This window comes from Lissotriton helveticus, chromosome 5_1, assembly GCF_964261635.1.
Source record: "Lissotriton helveticus chromosome 5_1, aLisHel1.1, whole genome shotgun sequence".
Classification (NCBI taxonomy): Eukaryota; Metazoa; Chordata; class Amphibia; order Caudata; family Salamandridae; genus Lissotriton; species Lissotriton helveticus.
Window position 1 is genome coordinate 738,558,098 of NC_136065.1, and position 20,090 is coordinate 738,578,187.

Consider the following 20,090-nt stretch of genomic DNA (forward strand, 5'->3'; position numbering starts at 1 on the left):
GACATATACCCCTCTAGGCCCTCACCACCAGAAGACACAATAGGGTTCAACCAATTACTGACTAGAGCAGCACAATACCATCGGGTAGACATGCACTCCGATGCAATAGAGGACTTCCTGCTAGACACATTTGACACCGCACAAAGGTCTTCAGCAATTTTGCCTATGCTCAAAGGCTAAACATGCCTCTCAGGTCTTTAAAGACCCAGTCAGGACACTGGTTATAAACCCATGGGTTGAGAAAGTATAAAGCAGCGCCATCTGACCCAGCATATATAAAGGGACCAGTTCCCCTGGACTCTCTAGTCGTAGCGAACGCACGTAAGAGAGCTAACTCTCAAACATCAGGAGAAGCTCCCTCACCAGACAAGGAATCTAAACTCCTTGATGCGTCGGGGGGGGGGGGGGAGAACGGCCTTACAAGCGGCAAACATGTGGCGCATTGCTAACACGCAAGCCTTACTAGCACGCTATTATAGGGCACATTATGATTAGCTCGAGCAAATAATGCAACATCTTCCTGACAAATTTAAAGATGGAGCTAGTGAGCTAATTCAGGTGAGAAAAGTTATCACGGACACATCTATCCGCTGCGCGCTAGACACAGCAGACAGCCTCCAGAGCCGTCAACACTAGCGTCCTGCTACGCAGGCATGCTTGGCTACGTATATCTGGATTCAAGCCAGAGGTCCAAAGTGCTATACTCAATCAACAATTCGATGAGCAGCACTTATTTGGACCAGAGGTTGATTTCTCCCTCGAAAAAATGAAAACACACAGCAATCTCCATCGAAAAAATGAAAACACACAGCAATCTATGGGAGCCCTGCAGTCGCAGGCTCCCAGACGTTCAATTCGTCGCTCCACATATAGAGGTGCAAACAGAGGATATTCATCCGATACACCTTCCACAACATACAAAAGCCCCACTCAGTCTACCTACATTAAGGGCTACCAAAAAGGGATGTTACCGCGGTAACAATAAGGCAAAGGCAAGAATAACACACGATCTGCCTCCACCCCTACACAATGACTCCCCTCCCCCCGACTCCACTCCTGTCGGGGGAAGGATACAGCAATACCGGTCAGCCTGGAAAGACATCACATCAGACAGGTGGGTGCTTCAAATAATTCAGTCAGGTTACTGTCTAGAACTAACAGCTACCCCCCAAACATACCACCCAAACAGCGCCCAATGTCACAAGAACATTTAACGCTGCTCAAACAAGAAGTACATTCTCTCCTGCAAAAAAATGCAATAGATAGTTCCAAAACATCAAAGGAACAAAGGAGTATATTCTCTGTACTTCTTAATTCCAAAGGACGGATCTCTGAGACCTATTCTAGACCTCAGACCTCTAAACGCTTACATACAATCAGATCATTTCCATATGGTCACACTTAAGCAAGTCCTTCCACTCCTGTTGCAGAACGACTTTCTTGTCACTCTAGATCTCAAAGACGCCTACTTCCACATTCCAATTCACCAGGCGCACAGAAAGTATTTAAGATTTGTGCTAGAAGGACAGCACTACCAATTCAAGGTACTCCCATTCGGAGTAACAGCGCCAAGAGTGTTCACCAAATGTCTAGCAGTGGTTGCAGCACATTTAAGGAGACCGCACATCCACGTCTTCCCATATCTAGACGACTGGCTCATAAAAGCACAAGTGTACAACCAGTGTTTACAACACTCGTAGTACAATGCTGTTACTCCAAGACTTAGGCTTCACAGTAAATTACACCAAGTCCCATCTGCTACCATCGCACACACAACAGTACCTAGGAGCCACAATCAATACTCGACTAGCACGGGCTTATCCCTCTCCAGCAAGGATAACAAGTGTGCAAACGCTCCTAACAAAATTCAAATCACAACACTCGCTTCCAGCTCGAGTGTTTATGCAACTCATAGGGATGATGGCATCTTGCATATTCATAGTGCCTCACGCAAGACTGCAAATGCGTCCACTTCAAGAATGTCTAGCAAGTAAATGGAGCCAGGCTCAAGGTCCGTTAACAGACCTAGTTTTGTTAGACAGACGCATCGCTCTCCGTCTGAGGAGCCCACCTACTCCATTACACCACGCAGGGAAGGTGGACACCAATGCAAAAACTACTCCACCTCAACCATCTGGAGCTATTCGCTGTGTTCCTAGCTCTGAAAGCATGCCAAACACAAGTGGCAAACAAGACTGTCTTAGTCCGCACAGACAATGACAGCCATGTATTACGTAAACAAACCGGGAGGGACACACTCTCTGCAGCTCTCTCAACTAGCTCAGCAGATATGGAGGTGGTCTATACCTCAGAACATCTTCTTAATAGCCCAGCACGTCCCAGGGTTTCAAAACACCATGGCAGATCTGCTAAGTCTGAAGACTCAGCAAATGCACTAGTGGGAACTTCATCTACAAGTTCTTCACCCGTTCTTTCAAATGCTGGGTCAACCTCAAATAGACCATGGAGAGATGACACCTGGACCCAGCTCAGCTCAACCTTGCGATCTGGCTCCTGAAGTCATAGAGTTTGGTTATCTTAAACTCCCTCAAGAATGCATGAATGTTATCAAGGAAGCAAGGCGTCCCACCACTAGAGCATGCTATGCTGCTAAGTGGAAACGTTTTGTAATATACTGTCAAAACAACAATATAAATCCCCTAGATGTATCCATCCAACACATAGGCTATTTACTGCACCTTCAAAAATGTAATCTAGCCTACACATCTATCAGGTTGCACCTAGCTGCCATTGCAGCTTACCTACAACAGCATCTGTCTCTTTTTAGAGTGCCAGCCATTAAAGCTTTTATGGAGGGTCTAAGAATAATACCTCCAATGCTACCACCTTCACCTGTGTGGAACTTAAACATAGTGTTCACGCGTCTCATGGAACCTCCATTTGAACCTTTACATAAATACGAATTGCAATTTCTCACATCGAAAGTGGCTTTCCTAGTAGCCATTACTTCGTTAAGAAGAGTTAGTGAAATGCAAGCATTTACCATTCAAGAACCTTTTCTGCAAATGCACCACAATGAAGTTGTTCTTCATGCACACGTTCTTCGTACAAATCCTAAATTCCTGCCAAAGGTAGTTTCTCCTTTCCATCTAAACCAGTCTGTGGAACTGCCAGTTTTCTTCTCGCAGCCACAAACAGTAGCAGAAAGAGCTCTGCACACCTTAGATGTCAAAAGAGCATTACTATATTACATAGAGAGAACGCAAAGCTTTAGGAGAACAAAACAGCTTATTTTATCCTTTTCACCACCGCATAAAGGCAACCCAATATCAAAATCTGGTATTGCCAGGTGGATTGTTAAGTGTATCCAGATATGTTACATAAAGCTAAGCGTACACTAACAATTCCTCCAAAGGCCCATTCTACACGGAAAATAGGGGCTTCCATGACATTCTTAGGGAACATTCCAGTGGAAGACATTTGCAAAGCAGCTACATGGTCTACACCGCCTACATTCACAAAACACTATTGTGTAGATGTGCAAACAAAGCAACAAGCCACTGTAGGCCAGGCTGTACTTAAAACACTATTTCAAACAACTGCAACAGATACGGGTGGTCGCCGCTAGTTGTGGGTACTGCTATACAATCTATGCATAGTGTGCAATCTGCAGTTCATATGCTTCGAACGGAAAATGCTACTTACCAGTATGCATCTGTTCTTGGCAGGTAGAGCTGCAGAGTTGCCCACCCGCCTCCGCAGCTGCCTTTATCTGTTCCAGTATTATTCTCATTAGATACAAACACACATGGTCATCACCATCTCTGAGCTCCATCACTTCCCTAATGGCGAAAACCAATCTGGTGATGGAGCCGATGCCCATGCGCAGTATCACCCAAAGGAGGAGTCACCTATCCTGTGACTTCCAAAGACTTTCTACAACAAAAACAAACTGCAAACGTCCGGGCCCAACACTAGGTGGCCATCTATGCATAGTGTGCAACTCTGCAGCTCTACATGCCAAGAACAGATGCATACTGGTAAGTAGCATTTTCCTTTTACCAGGCTCATGGGACCCCCTTTTGAGCCTTTACACAAATGCGAATTACAGTTTCTCACATGGAAAACAGCTTTCCTCATTGCTATTACATCACTCAGAAGAGTTAGTGAGAGTTCGAGGCATGTGGGCTGCTAAATTCATATCTTAGCATTAGATCGCCGCCTAGTGTTGGGCTCGGATGATCGCACATTGTTGTCCTGGAAGAGTCTTCGAAGTATCCTGAGATAGGTGGCTCCTCCCCTGGACTACAGTGCGCATGGGCATCGGCTCCATCCCCAGATTGTTTTTTTCCGCCATTGGGTTCGGATGTGGTCTCGACGTCTTACTGTCGGAACCAAGAAAAACTAACTTTTAGCGGCCAAAAGGCCTCGATTTTCTTGCGTCGGTATTGTCTGCGCACGGTCTCGAGTCTTCCGTCTCTTGGAGCCGGAATAAGCGGAGTTTTCTTCGCTCTCGGAACTTTGAGGCCTTCTCATCGCCACGACTGCAAAACTTTTCGGACATGGAGCGGAGCCCGTTTAAGTACTGCCCGCTCTATGGGTCCAAGTACCCACACATCGATCTACACCCCGTGTGTAACAAATGCCTTTCGCCTGACCACGACGACGGCAAGTGCAAGTTGTGTGCACAGTTCCGCTCAAAGAAGACTCTCAAGCTTCGGCGCGCGATGCGCATGGAAGCTAAACAAGCGGCCCCGGATCCGGAGAACATCTTCGGCGACCACGACGAAGAGGACCAGGGTCATCATCTCCAAATCTCCCCACCCGAGACGGAGGTCGAGGCGGATCCGGGAGACGACGACTGAGTCGCGGGTCAAGGCCTTGAATACGTCGACGAGGTAGGAGACGACGATGAGATTTATGGGGCCGCGGCAGACAGCTCGGGGGACGAGCTCTGCCCGAAGGTTACGAGGATACCGACTGGGACACGGGATCGCCTGTCGGCCTTACCCAAGACCCGTTGCCGCAAGCCACAGCCCCGCCTTCGGGCCCGGCCACGGACTTACTTGCTGAGCAGACTGTTTCGAAACCGAAACCATCGGGATCGGCAACACCTAAAATGGCCGACCCGAAAACGAAACCGAAACTTAAGGACTCGAGTGTCCCTAAGATGGCTGCCGTGCCGGTGAAAACGACGGTGCCCGCTACCCCATCGCCTCGGTCGACCTCCGGTCCGCAGAAGTCGAAGAAGTCCGTCGATTCCGATGCTGCAAAATCGAAACCGACGCCAGAGGAGGGGTCCTCCAAGAAAGATGGTCGGCACGGGTCAGCGGCTACGACGCCGTCCAAGCCCGCCAAAGTCGGCGCCAAGGAGGCTACACAGGCACACGGAAAGAAGTCTGCGCCCCGAACACAGGAATCGGAGGCGGTAAAGACAGGATCCGCGCCCAAAGCGCACAAGGCCCACAAGGACGTCGGATCCGAGGGAAAGATCAGACCATCCTCGTCAGCGCCGAAACAAACTGTGAGTGAGGCGTCCCCCATAGCCGAATCACTGAAAAGAATCAGGGAGAAGGCCTTTGCCCCGTCGGCTCCGATACCGTCGCCGCAGCCGCAAAAGGACACTCCAGCGAAGCCATCTGGGAAACTTCTCTTTATTTTGCCGCCGAAGGAGGCGCCGAAAGCATTTTCAACCAAATCGGCACCGAAACAGGTGATTTCTTCACCGACTGGCCCACTTCCACGTCGGGTACTCGAATCCGAGGACGATTCAGAGCATTTCATCGACGCTAACACAGGCAAACTGACCCTCTATAAGAGGAAAATCACTTCGGAGCCAGTGGACCCCTATGTCATCCCACTAAAGAAGAAGAGGGTGCCCCTTGACGCCTTAGGCCTCACGGAACCAATCCAGCCTCCTCCGAGACGGAGCCCTACTCCCTCCCCTGAACACTCTGCGGGTGAGGGGTATGATGAGGACGAGCAGTACAATTTCCCAATCAATGAACCTGATGCACAACCGGATTCATATGATGACACTGGTGACCAGAACACCCAAGGTGCGGGGCAGGACCCGCAGCTTTTCAATGCACGGGCATCCCCGACTGAGGATTCAGCAGGTTTTCATGCACTACTCGAAAGGGCGGCAGCCAATCATGATGTGGACATGCATGCCGACCCGGTTGAGGAAGACTTCCTTTTCGACACTTTTTCAGTCTCTGAAAGGACAGTAAAGACACTGCCTATGCTTAAAGGAGTCCTCAAGCATGCTGGGGACATATTTAAGGAGCCTACAAGAGCGAGAGTGGTCAACCCTCGCATTGAAAAAAAGTACAGACCTGCACCTGCAGACCCCGCATACATTCGGGGACAATTGCCACTGGACTCTCTTGTGGTCGCCAATGCCAGGAAACGTGCCAACTCCCAGACTACGGGTGAAGCTCCTCCCCCGGATAAGGAATCCAAAGTGCTAGAGGCAGGGGGCAAAAGAGTAGCTGCACAGGCATCAAACTTTTGGCGCATCGCCAATACACAGGCGCTCTTGGCGCGTTACGATAGGGCGCACTACGACACCCTAGAACAGATTGTACAACACCTGCCTCCACAGTTCCAAGAGGGCACCAAACTGCTTATTGAGGAAGGAAAGCTAATCTCAAACGCAGCCATCAAGTGTGCACTTGACGCTGCGGACACAGCTGCTAGAGCTATCAACACTAGCGTTATGCTGAGACGACAAGCGTGGCTCCGCATCTCAGGGTTTAAACCGGATATTCAGACGACAATTCTTAATCAGCCAGTCACTCCTGATAGTCTGTTTGGTCCGGATGTTGACACCACCCTAGAGAAAATAAAGAAAGACACAGAAACTGCTAAGTCTATGGGGGCCCTACAGTCACAACAGTTTCGTGGCAGCAATTTTCGTCGCTCAGGTGCGCGTGGAGTCACCAGAGGACAAATGGGTCAACAATCCCAGTTCTCAAAAGGTGGGGCACAATCCTCGTTCACAAAACAAAACAAAGGAGGTTACAGAAATAACAGCAACAGAGGTCGCGGCAGAGGAAACAACAGCTCCCGCTCCTCTACTCCAAGCAAACAGTGACTCTCTGTCACTGCCCCCCGACCACCTAACACCTGTCGGGGGGAGACTGCAGCAGTTCCTGCCCGTCTGGAGAAACATCACCACAGACAGGTGGGTGCGACAACTAGTCCAGTATGGTTATTGCCTAGAGTTGAAGTCCACTCCACCCAACATCCCGCCAAGGCAAAGGCCTATGTCCGCAGAGCACTTGCTCTTATTGCAGCAGGAAGTAGTGGTGATGCTGCAAAAGGGAGCAATCGAGCTCGTGCCGGTGGGAGAGGAAGGCACGGGGGTATATTCCCTGTACTTCCTTATTCCAAAGAAGGACGGATCTCTCAGGCCCATTCTAGATCTACGTCCCCTCAACCTGTACATACTATCAGAACATTTCCACATGCTTACACTGCAACAGATTCTTCCCTTGCTAAACCAGGGAGACTTCTTAGCAACCTTAGATCTCAAGGATGCTTATTTCCACATTCCACTACACCCGTCACACAGGAAATACCTCAGGTTCACTATTCAGGGCAGGCACTACCAGTTCAAAGTCCTACCCTTCGGAGTCACAACAGCCCCGAGGGTGTTCACCAAGTGTCTGGCGACAGTAGCGGCGCACCTCAGGAGGCAGAACATCCATGTCTACCCCTACCTAGACGACTGGCTCGTGCAAGCCAAGTCAGAGCAACAGTGCGCCGCAGACATATCGGCCACAATTCACCTTCTTCACGATCTGGGTTTCTCCCTGAACTACCCAAAATCGCATCTTCAGCCGGCACATGTCCGGCAGTTCCTAGGTGCAACGATCAACACCCTGACGGCCATGGCTCAGCCAAACCAAGTCAGGATAGACAGCATGCAGGCTCTGATCCAAAAGTTCAGGCCACAACACTCGCTTCCAGCGAGAGTGTTCATGCAGTTGATAGGCATGATGGCCTCCTGCATCTTCATAGTCCCTCACGCACGGCTACATATGCGCCCGCTCCAGGAGTGCTTAGCGAATCAGTGGACACAGGCTCGTGGGCAATTGACAGACCTAGTGTTGGTTACCAGTCGGGCATACGACTCTCTGCATTGGTGGACTCCACACAACCTTTGCAAGGGCCGACTGTTCCAAGAGCCTGTGCCGCAGATTGTCCTGACAACGGACGCATCTCTCCAGGGATGGGGAGCTCATGTGCTCACTTACACAGTGCAGGGACTATAAACGACGCAGCAACAGAAGATGCACATCAACTATCTGGAACTGATGGCAATCTTCATGGCGCTCAAGTCCTTCATTGTACATCTGTGCAACAAAGTCGTGCTAGTCCGGACGGACAACATGACCGCGATGTACTACATTCAAAAGCAGGGGGGCACCCACTCGCCACAGCTGTCTCATCTGGCTCAGAGCATGTGGAAGTGGGCCATTCAGAGGAACATTTTCCTCATGGCAGAACACCTCCCAGGAAAGGACAATCAGATGGCGGATCTGCTCAGCAGGTACAGCCATCAAATGCACGAGTGGGAGTTACACCCATCTGTCCTCCACCCGTACTTCCGGCAGTGGGGTCATCCGGAGATAGACCTGTTTGCCACAAAAGAGAACGCAAAATGCCAACTCTTTGCCGCCAGGTTCCCTCACCCACAGTCGCAGGGGAATGCGATATGGATGAACTGGTCAGGCAAATTTGCGTACGCTTTTCCGCCAGCCCCTCTCATACCGCTGGTCGCAAGAAAGCTAAGGCAGCACGAGATGACTCTCATCCTAGTTGCTCCAACGTGGGCGCGCCAGGCTTGGTACACCACGTTCCTCGAACTCTCAGTGGTGCAGCATCAAAGACTGCGTCTCACGCCCAGTCTTTTGACGCAGAACCATGGAGACATTCAGCATCCAGATCCGCAACAGCTCAACCTGGCGATCTGGCTCCTGAAATCCTAGAGTTTGGATACCTTAACCTACCTCCGGAATGCATGAACATCATCAAGGAGGCAAGGAAGCCAACTACTAGAGCATGCTATGCTGCAAAGTGGAAGCGTTTTGTCATTTACTGTACAGCCAATGACATCAACCCGCTAGATGCATCTATCCCCAACATCATCTGCTATCTGTTGCATCTTTACAAGTGCAATCTAGCGTACACTTCCATTTGGATACATCTATCCGCCATAGCGGCTTATCTCCAGAACAGGCAGCACCTCTCTGTCTTCAGAGTGCCCGCCATTAAAGCCTTCCTTGAAGGTCTGAAACGAGTCATTCCCCCAAGAACACCGCCAGCTCCGGTGTGGAACCTCAATGTCGTTCTCACCAGACTGATGGGACCGCCATTTGAGCCACTGCACTCGTGTGAACTCCAGTTCCTTACGTGGAAAGTAGCTTTCCTTGTAGCTATTACGTCTCTGAGGCGTGTCAGTGAGCTGCAGGCGCTCACAATCCAAGAGCCATTCATTCAAATTCATCCAAATAGGGTAGTGCTACGCACTAACCCCAAATTCCTTCCGAAGGTGGTGTCAGTTTCATCTAAACCAAACTATTGACTTACCGGCATTCTTTCAAAACCCGCAAACGGTGGCGGAAAGAATGCTCCATACCTTAGATGTACGGAGGGCGTTGATGTACTACATAGACAGAACACAACCCTTTAGAAAAACAAAACAACTCTTTGTTGCCTTCGCACCACAACACAAAGGCAACCCGATTTCCAAAGCAGGGATAGCCAGATGGATTGTTAAGTGCATCCAGATATGTTATCAAAAAGCCAAGCGCACTTTAACAATACCCCCCAGAGCGCACTCCACACGCAAACTGGGGGCATCCATGGCTTTCCTAGGGAACATTCCTTTAGAGGATATTTGCAGAGCAGCCACGTGGGTTACACCACATACCTTTACAAAACACTACTGTGTTGATGTGCATTCCAAGCAGCAAGCTGCTGTAGGACAGGCTGTTCTGAAGACACTTTTTCAGGTTTCTGCAGCTGGCACGGGCAACCGCCGCTGATGGAGGGACTGCTATGTATTCTATGCTAAGATATGAATTTAGCAGCCCACATGCCTCGAACTGAATATGCTACTCACCAGTATGCATCTGTTCTTGGCATGTAGGGCTGCTAACATTCATATCGCCCGCCCTCCTCCCCGGTGCCTGTCGCAGCTGCTGATATACTATTGTATTTATTCATTAGCATGGACATCCTTTACACTTTTCACTCCATCTTCTGCCACAATGGCGAAAAACAATCTGGGGATGGAGCCGATGCCCATGCGCACTGTAGTCCAGGGGAGGAGCCACCTATCTCAGGATACTTCGAAGACTCTTCCAGGACAACAATGTGCGATCATCCGAGCCCAACACTAGGCGGCGATCTAATGCTAAGATATGAATGTTAGCAGCCCTACATGCCAAGAACAGATGCATACTGGTAAGTAGCATATTCATTCAAGCTCTCACTACACAAGAACCATTCTTACAATTACACCGTAACAAAGTGGTTCTAAGGACTAATCCTAAATTCCTTCCCAAGGTGATTACTCCTTTTCATTTAAATCAAATTTTAGAATTGCCTGTATTTTTTCAAAATCCAGACTCTGTAGCAGAGAGAGCTCTACACACATTAGATGTCAAAAGAGATCTCCTATATTACATTGATACGACAAAATCCTTTCGCAAAGAAACTATTTGTAGCTTTCTCTCCACCACATAAAGGCAACCCCATTTCTAAATCAGGAATTGCAAGGTGGATTGTTAAATGTATACAAATATGCTATCTCAAACCAAATGCAAATTAACAGTTCCTCCTAGAGCACACTACGCGCAAACTAGGAGCCTCCATGGCCTTAGGTAACATTCCTCTAGAAGACCTTTGCAGAGCAGCAACATGGTCTACAACACACACCTTCACTAAACACTATTGTGTTGATGTGCAAGCCAAGCAACAAGCTGCAGTAGGCCAAGCTGTCCTCAACTTTCAAACTACTTCACCAGATACAGGTGACCACTGCTAGGGGAGACACTGCTGCACAATCAATGAAAAGTGTAGAATCTGCAGCTCATATGCCTCGAACGGAAAATGCTACTTACCAGTATGCATCTGTTCTTGGCATGTAGAGCTGCAGATTACTACACGCCCTCCCCCCGGGACCTGTATCTGTTCCAGTTTTATGTTAATTAGATATACACGCATGGACAGCCTTTTTCTTACTTTATACGAACTCCATTTCCCATCATGGCGAAAAACAATCTAAGGATGGAGCCGATGCCCATGCGCACTATCGTCCAAGGGAGAAGTCACCTATCTCGTGACTACAAAGACTTCTTCCATGACGACAACATGCAATCATCCGAGCCCAACATCAGGTGGCGATCTAATGCAAAGTGCAGAAATTTGCAGCTCTACATGCCAAGAACAGATGCATACTGGTAAGTAGCATTTTCCTTGTTGCATTTGCTCCACCTCACAAAGGCAACCCCATCTGTAAATCTGGCATCTCAAGATGGATTGTTAAATGCATTAAAACATGCTATGTTAAAGATAAAAACTTTATCCATACTCTAGAGAACGCACTCCACTCGCAAAATAGAAGCTAGTATGGCCTTCATGCGGAATATTCCTCTAGCTGACATATGTAAGGCAGCTACATGGTCTACACCACACACATTTACCAAACACTATTGTGCAAATGTGTTAGCACGACAACAAGCTAATTTAGGCTGGCAATAGATAAAACACTGTTTCAAACTGCAACATCTACAGGTTAGCCACAGCTTTGGGAGTATACTGTTTTGTAGTCTATGCAAAGCATGTGTATTTACAGCGCGCATGTCTTGAACAGATTTTTACTTACCCAGTAAACCTCTGTTGTCATGTAGAGCTGTAGTTTCACATGCACCCACCCACCTCCCTGGGCATCTATAGTTGTTGCATTTCTTAATTATACATTCATACACTTGGACATCTCTATTCTACACTTACTCCATTCTCACTCTTCTGGGGGGAAAATCATAAAAATTGAGTCGATGCCCATGCGCACTATCACTGAAAGGAGGAGTCGCGTTACCTCATAACTGAAAAGACTTCTTTGAAGAAAAATAACTTGCAAACATCCGGACTCAACACTAGATGGCAGGAGTATGCAAAGCATGTGACTCTACAGCACTGCAGACCAAGAACAGATGGTTACAGGGTAAGTAACTTAATCCGTATTATTGCTTACAAAATCCTTCTCCGGAACCATTTTGCTCTAGCGTCCAAATCCTTATAAAATGTCTATTTTTAGAAATTGGGGTTAGATTTCTTGTGTTGTCGCTTTCTTCCAGTTTTGGTGTTTAAAGGTTTTACACTTGTTCCTTTGTGCAAGCCTTGCTGCTCAGAGCCACAGCTACCCATGGTTGAGCTGAGGGTTTTACAGACTAAACCTGCTGGACCCGAAGGAGTTGTGTATTACATGGTGAGGTTGCAAAACCACACAATAATACACCTCATTTGCTCAGAATGCATTTCCTAATGAGATTTCTCTTGTGTGCAAGATCACACTTTTGTGATGTTAGGTCTAACTTTTTCATACTTGTTTTACAGGTACATAACCTATTTGCTCAAGAGAGCTCCCTTTGCATTAAGACTTTCTTTTTGTCTTCCTCAATGCAGGGCGCGGTGGTGGAAGTGGAGGCTACTATGGCCAGCAGGGTGGCATGGCAGGAAGTGGATGGCGTGGAATCTACTAGAGTGATTAAAATTGTACCCTGGCAGAAGCAACTTTTCTTACTAAGCTTTTTTGTATTGCTGGCTGTAATGATGAATCTGTTTTGAAAAATGTTCAGCAGCAGGCTGGGATTGAGAACCTGTCTTTCTGTAGATTTTTAACTGTTTTATTCCATGTGTTGACTTTAAATAAATTTTATATCTAAGTTATTGAGTGTGTATTTTAAATAACTGAAAAGTGGTCCGAACTACAGAATTGTTTCCATACTGACTTTCAGTAATTCTTGGTGTTCCTGCAAGCTCGTTCTTGCAAGTTTATTGATCAGTGCCCTTTTGTCCTTGAATTAAAGGTCTCATGCCATGTTTGCACCATGCAAGTTTTCCCCCCAAAAGATTGTGGAAATTCGAGGCATGTAGCTGCTGAATTCATATCTGTGCATAGATCGCCGCCTAGTGTTGGGTCTGGATGATTGCACATTGTTGTCCTGGAAGAGTCTTCGAAGTATCACAAGATAGGTGGCTCCTCCCTCGGACTATAGTGCGCATGGGCATCCTCTCCATCCTCAGATTGTGTTTTTTCCGCCATTGGGTTCGGATGTACTCCAAGTTCGGAATCAAAGAACTTTTCTAAAAGGCTTTCGCTTTCGTCGGTATTGTTTCGATCGGTACCAAAAAACTTTCTTCAACATTTGTTTGCACTCCGGTCGTCGAATCGGGCCGTTAGGCCTACTTGACGCCACGTGGACCGACAGTCATTGGAACGGAGTCCATTCAAATACTGCCCGCAGTGCAACTCTAAGTTCCCGCACACAGATAAGCATCCAGTGTGCAACAAATGTCTATCTCCAGATCACAATGAAGATAATTGTCTAGCTTGTGCCCAGTTCCGATCCAAAAAGACGATCCGGAATCTGTGGGCGGCGAGGCAAGAAATGCAGAGGTCGGCACCGGAGCCAGAGAATATCTTCGATGAAGATCTAGTACACGCCGAAGACTCGGATCAAGACTATCAATACTCCGAGCACGACTCGGAATATTATATCGACGAAGAGGAGGAAATCGTCTATACCGAAGACTATGATCAAGACATCGTAGCTGTCGAAGACGACTCCGATAACGAGGGGCGAACCGTGAGTACACCGCCCCATATAGACACTACACCTCTATCAGAGACTCAGGTCGAGACATCGCCATCGGGCCTTAGCCAAGATCCCAAAACTGGTTCTATAGCCCCGTCATACCGTCCGGCTAAGGACATACAAAAAGAGCCCTCTGAGACACATAATCCAAGGCCGGTTCCATGGAAACCGAAACTAATCGACACGACAGTCTTCGGACCGAACGTCGTCGAACCGAAGGTAGCAAAACCAAAGGGCGCCGAGCCGAAAGCCACCTTACCAGAAAAACCTTCTCAGCCAAAGGCCGTCGAATCGACCAAATCAACTTCAACCGTCGAAAAAGGGAAAAAGCCGGTCACCGAAGACAAAAGGGCTACGCCAAAGGCGGTCGTCGAACCGAAACCTAAGGTTCCTCAAACCAAACCCGTCGAGCCGAAGCCCATCGATCCGAAGAGGGGCATCTAGCCAAAGACACCTCAAAAGCCAAAAGAAGTTACCGAACCGTCAGTCGCTCGGTCCAAAAAAAGTAGTGAAACCTATAAAAGATATCGGACCGACAAAACCCGTCGGACACCCGCAAAAAAAAATACAGGCGCCGAAACCGGTCGAACCAACAAGGCATCGAACCGAAAAAGGTCAAACCAAAGACATCAACGCCAAGGCAAAACACTGTGGAAGAGGAGCTCATCCATCCAGACCCCTCTACAGAAGATCAGTCCAAGCTATATATTGACCCAAATACTGGGAAAGTGACTGTTTATACAAAGAAGAAAAGACCAGTTCCTGCTGAATTCTTTTCTAGAATTCCTCTCAAAAAGAAAAGACTGTGCTACCTCTCCTATTCTTTTCCAACCTATCTCTCCTGCTATGCCTACTACTCCATATGCCCCATACTCCCCTGCACGCTCGGACCCCAACCCAGATGAGGATCAGGATACAGGCGTGGGTTTCAGATACCCACAAAACCCATATATAGAGCCCAATTCACAACCATGGGGTGGGGGGGGGGGGGTGAGCCAGACACTGAGGGGGCTCTACCCATTACAGATCCTACGGTATACCCTGTTAAACCATCACCCACAGAAGACACAGTGGCTTTTAACTCTTTAATAGAGCAGCAAGCTACCATAATGTAGACACGCATTCTGATGCTATAGAAGATTTTCTATTTGATACGCTGGCTACATCAGAAAAGTGTCAAAACACTCCCTATGTTAAAGGGCGTCCTAAAGCATCCAACTGACATTTTCAAGGACACTGCTAGGGCACGTGTCATCAACCCAAGGATAGAAAAAAGTATAGGGCAGCACCAGTAGACCCTACTTGCATCAGGGGACCACTACCCTTAGACTCGCTGGTAGTATCCAACGCACGAAAGCGTGCTAATTCCCAAACCACTGGAGAGGCTCCTCCTCCTGACAAGGAGTCCCAAGATTTTAGAAGCTTCGGGGGAAAAGAGTAGCAGCTCAAGCAGCAAACTCATGGAGAATAGCCAATACTCAGGCCTTGCTGGCCAGATATGACAGGGCGCACTATGATAGCTTAGAGGGACTTCTCCAACACTTACCTGAGCCTTACAAAGAGCAGGCAGATTAACTTATACAGGAGGGAAAGCTCATCACCAATGCCTCCATTAAGTGTGCTCTAGATGCGGCGGATAAAGCTGCCAGATCTATCAAAACTAGCGAACTGCTTAGAAGGCATGCATGGCTTCGCATATCTGGATTTAAGAATGGAGTACAGGCCACAATCCTTAACCAGCCCATAAATCCAGATTTTTTTGTTTGGTCCAGCAGTTGACAATTCTGGACAAAATGAAAAAGGACACACTGCAAAGTCCATGGGAGCTCTTAAGTCCCAACAACACAGAGGCTCCTTTCGTCGCTCCACTTATAGAGCGCGAGGTAACCTATCGCACCAATCCTCCACATACAAAACTAATACGCAATCCACATACAATAAGAACACAAAAAGGCGGGTACAGAGGAAATGATAACAAGGGCAGAGGTCGTGGAGGAAATGCCAATAGATCCTCCACTAACAGCAAACAGTGACTTCTTGCCACTACCCCCAGACCATATAACACCGGTCGGGAGAAAACTACAACAGTTCCTGCCAGTCTGGTTAAACATCACTACAGACAAGTGGGTCCGGCAAATTATCCAACATGGCTATTGCCTAGAACTCACATCAACACCACCCAACATACCACCCGTACACCGTCCAATGTCACAAGAACATATAACATTACTGCAGCAAGAGGTCATCAGTATGCTGCAAAAGGGGGCCATAGAACCAGTCCCACTCAAACATCAAGGAACAGGAGTATACTCGCTATACTTCCTCATTCCCAAAAAGGACTGTTCTCTCAGACCGACATTGGACCTCAGGCACCTCAACCTGTACATTTCATCAGAGCATTTCCACATGCTCACTCTGCAACAAGTCTTGCCATTGCTGCGTCAGGGAGACTTCCTAGCAACTCTAGACCTCGGACGCATACTTTCATATACCAATACACCCTGCTCACAAAGTATCTAAGGTTTACTATTCGAGGACAACACTACCAGTTCAAAGTACTACCATTTGGTGTCACAACAGCTCCATGGGTGTTCACCAAATGCCTAGCAACAGTGGCGGCACATCTCAGGGGGCAACACATTCATGTGTACCCATATCTGGACTATTGGCTCATACACGCGCCATCAGCCCAGCAATGTGCCAGCCACATGTCAAAGACCATTCATCTCCTGCACAGTCTAGGCTTCTCGCTGAACTACCCAAAGTCACACCTGCAACCCTCCCACGTCCAACAGTACCTGGGAGCGACAATAGATACACTAGCAGCAAAGGCATACCCCACCACAGCACGGATCAACAGTATGCAAATGTTAATCCAAAAGTTCAGACCACAACACTCCTTGCCAGCTCGAGTGTTTATGCAACTAATCGGCATGATGGCCTCGTGCATATTTGTCGTCCCTCATGCCAGCCTACACATGCGTCCGCTACAAGAGTGCTTAGCAAGGCAGTGGAACCAGGCTCAGGGTCAATTAAAATACCTAGTGTTGGTGACCAGTCGTGCATACAACTCTGCATTGGTGGAATCCACAAAACCTTTGCAAAGGACGACTGTTCCAGGAGCCGGTCCCACAAATAGTGATGACAGCGGACGCATCCCTGCTAGGCTGGGGAGCCCATGTCCTGCATTACACAGTCCAGGGACTATGGACTATACAACGGAAAAAGATGCACATCAACCTTCTAGAGTTGATGGCAATCTTCCTAGCCCTAAAAGCGTTCAAGAAACACTTATGCAACAAAACTGTGTTGATCCGGACGGACAACATGACAGCTATGTATTATATTCAAAAGCAGGGAGGGACACACTCCCCACAGCTGTCGCACCTGTCTCAAAGCGTGTGGAAGTGGGCCATTCACAGGAACAGGTTTCTCATGGCAGAACACCTCCCAGGCAAAGACCATCAGATAGCCGACCTGCTCAGCAGGCACAGTCAACAGATGCACGAATGGGAGATTCACCCCAATGTGCTCCAACCATTCTTCCGGCACTGGGGCCAACCGGAGATAGATCTGTTTGCCACAAGCAAACGCAAAATGCCAGTACTATGCCGCCAGGTTCCCACATCCGCAGTCGCAAGGCAATGCGATATGGATGAACTGGTCCTGCAAATTTGCGTACGCTTTTCCCCCAGCTTCATTAATACCGCTAGTGGCACGCAAAATGCGCCAACATTCGCTGACGCTAATCCTAGTTGCTCCAACGTGGGCGAGGCAACCATGGTACACAAGGTTCCTAGAACTGTCAGTGGTGCCTCATCAAAGACTGCGACTCACACCCAGTCTACTAACCCAGAACCATGGCGAAATCCAACACCCAGATCCGCAACAGCTGAACCTGGCGATCTGGCTCCTGAGATCCTAGAGTTTGGATACCTCAACGTGCCTCCAGACTGCATGAATATTATCAAAGAGGCAAGAAGACCCACTACCAAAGCATGTTATGCAGCTAAGTGGAAACGTTTCGTCATTTACTGCAGAAATAACGACATAAATCCATTAGATGGTTCTACACAAAACATCATGTGCTATCTCCTGCACCTACAACGTTGCAATTTAGCCTACTCATTGTGAGAAGTTGGCCTGATATGCAGTGCTCACTATTCTAGTGATCACTATGTATCAGTCCAGACAACCCTTATTGATGATTGGTTGTAAGTCAACCTGATAGACCAGCTATCCTAGTAGCATGGATACGAGCAGTCTAAGGCTAAGACTCTAGAGGGCGTGTTAAGCCAGCTGTTTTACCATCACATTACCCCTTGAACACCAAGTGAAAGGACACCACACAAGTTGTTATCAAAAATAAAGTATATTTATTTATAACAGGACTACCCTGGCTCTTTATGAGACAGGGAGCTAAGCACACAACAAAACTCTTAAAGAAATACTGAAAGTCGCACAGTTTACACAAATGCCCGAGGGGCACGAAAAACCATATACACAAGAAGTGGAATGCGAAGTTACTAGCAGGTAAGTAATACTTTTCTAGACTGTAGAAACGCTAGGCCTACAATGCTGAACCCTTGGATTAGAAGCAGGAGGCCTAGGGACGCCGTGTGCAGAGTGGGAACTCTCACGTGTAATGCGGGAACAAGTCTATGGATACTAGCAATCACAAAGTTACTGTTCTCGGGCGAACCCGACTAGGTGGGTCGAAAACAAGAGTGGATCCGAACACTTAGGGTGTTGGACTATGCTGGAGCACCGGAGTACTCAGTTTACCTAGCCCAGGGGCTTCGGCTGCATAGGGTTCAAGTTGCGTCGGAAACCCTTGTTGAAGAACCAGGAGCCTGAAGAAAGAAGTTGCTGGCAGGTGGCCAGTGAAGTTCGTGGAGATCCAAGCCTGGATCAGGGAAGAAGACCTGTAAGCAGAGGGGACCAAGTTCTGAATCACCAGCCAGTGATTTAGGTGGGCACCAGGATGGCACCGGACGAAGTCACCTCGACCAGGTGAGTTGGCGCTGCTGGGCTCTGCAGTCTCTCGGACCAGGAGGCGTTGTCGGCGACCAGGATGGAGGTGCGAGCTGTCCCACGAAGGTCTCTGCTGTCTACGTCGCTGGACCCAGGATTGGGGCAACAAGTCTTGGCAAATGCAAGCCCATGCGGTGGACTTAAAATGGAGTCTGGAGTGGACCAGGAGGGTCCAGGGTGCTCCTCTTTTGGAGGGGAGCAAGGACTAGTCTGGAGCAACCAGACCAGCGGTGTTTGTTGTTGTGAAGCATCGTAAGAGGGCCACTAGCCAACTGGCAAGTGACCTGGACAACGCGGTGAGCAGCAAGGAGCAGAAGGGCCCCACGCAGATCTCGTGGATGCAGGGGGGCTGAACTTCGGTGCTGGAGCTGCTCAGGGTCGGGGCTTCTCTTACCCCAAAGCACTCAGTTGAGGGTCACTCGGTGGTCGTGCTGGACAAGCGTCGTGCAGTCTTTAAGGATGGCCGGTCCCTCGGTCTCGTCACACCCACGGCTCACAGCTGGGCTGATGATGCAGGTTGAGGTCAGAGGTGCCAGGGAAGCCGGTTCTCGTCGTGCTGGGCAGTCTTGATCCAGAGGAGAGACTTACAGCAGACCGCGATGCTTGGTTGGTGCCTGCTGCTGCAGGGTGACTACTCCTTAGTCACAAGGGAGAAATCTTAGGAAGAGTCTTGAGTTCCTCTCGTAGAAAGTCGGTTCAGGATTCAAAGATTGATCTAATTTGGAAGGGGGCCAGTTCCTACCTTTATCCTGCAAAAAGAGTCTGGCACGTGACTAAGTCCTGCCCTATGGGTGGGACTAGGAGGGGGGTGGTTACACCCCTCTCCTTTGGCGGGCTTTCCCCAGGCCAGGGGCTGGAGTGCCCCTGGAACTGGTTCAAGCCGGCCTATGCACAGTGAGCACCGGGGTGCCACTTGCAGTCACCTTCATGTAGGAGAGTAGGGTCTGCAATCCTATGATCACCCAGATTTTTGCTTTTTGCTTCACTGGTTTACGACTTTCCCTGGCTGTGGGCCTGCTAATCAGACCCACAGCCTAGCTGTTCTCTACTCCAAATTGTACCCAGGTACTGAATTGGCACTGGGCCCTCTCAAGTCCCTGTTCCCAGGGCTGAGGTGCACCCAGAAGTCTCCCAGGGGCTGCAGCATGTATTATGCCACCCCTGGGCTGACTAACTAAATCAGACACAACTGGCTGCTTG

At 48.6% G+C, this 20,090-nt stretch overlaps 1 protein-coding gene across 2 annotated transcripts in view; it reads left to right on the forward strand.

The window, feature by feature from the left end:
* The window catches only part of HNRNPH3 (heterogeneous nuclear ribonucleoprotein H3), a 187,084-nt gene extending 174,161 nt beyond the window's left edge, over positions 1-12,923 (forward strand). For both annotated transcript variants that reach the window (XM_078643206.1, XM_078643207.1), the window contains one exon: positions 12,664-12,923. In XM_078643206.1, coding sequence (XP_078499332.1) covers positions 12,664-12,740 — 77 coding nt within the window. In that variant the 3' untranslated portion in view covers positions 12,741-12,923. The remainder of the gene's footprint in view (positions 1-12,663) is intronic.
* Positions 12,924-20,090: the final 7,167 nt, after the last annotated feature.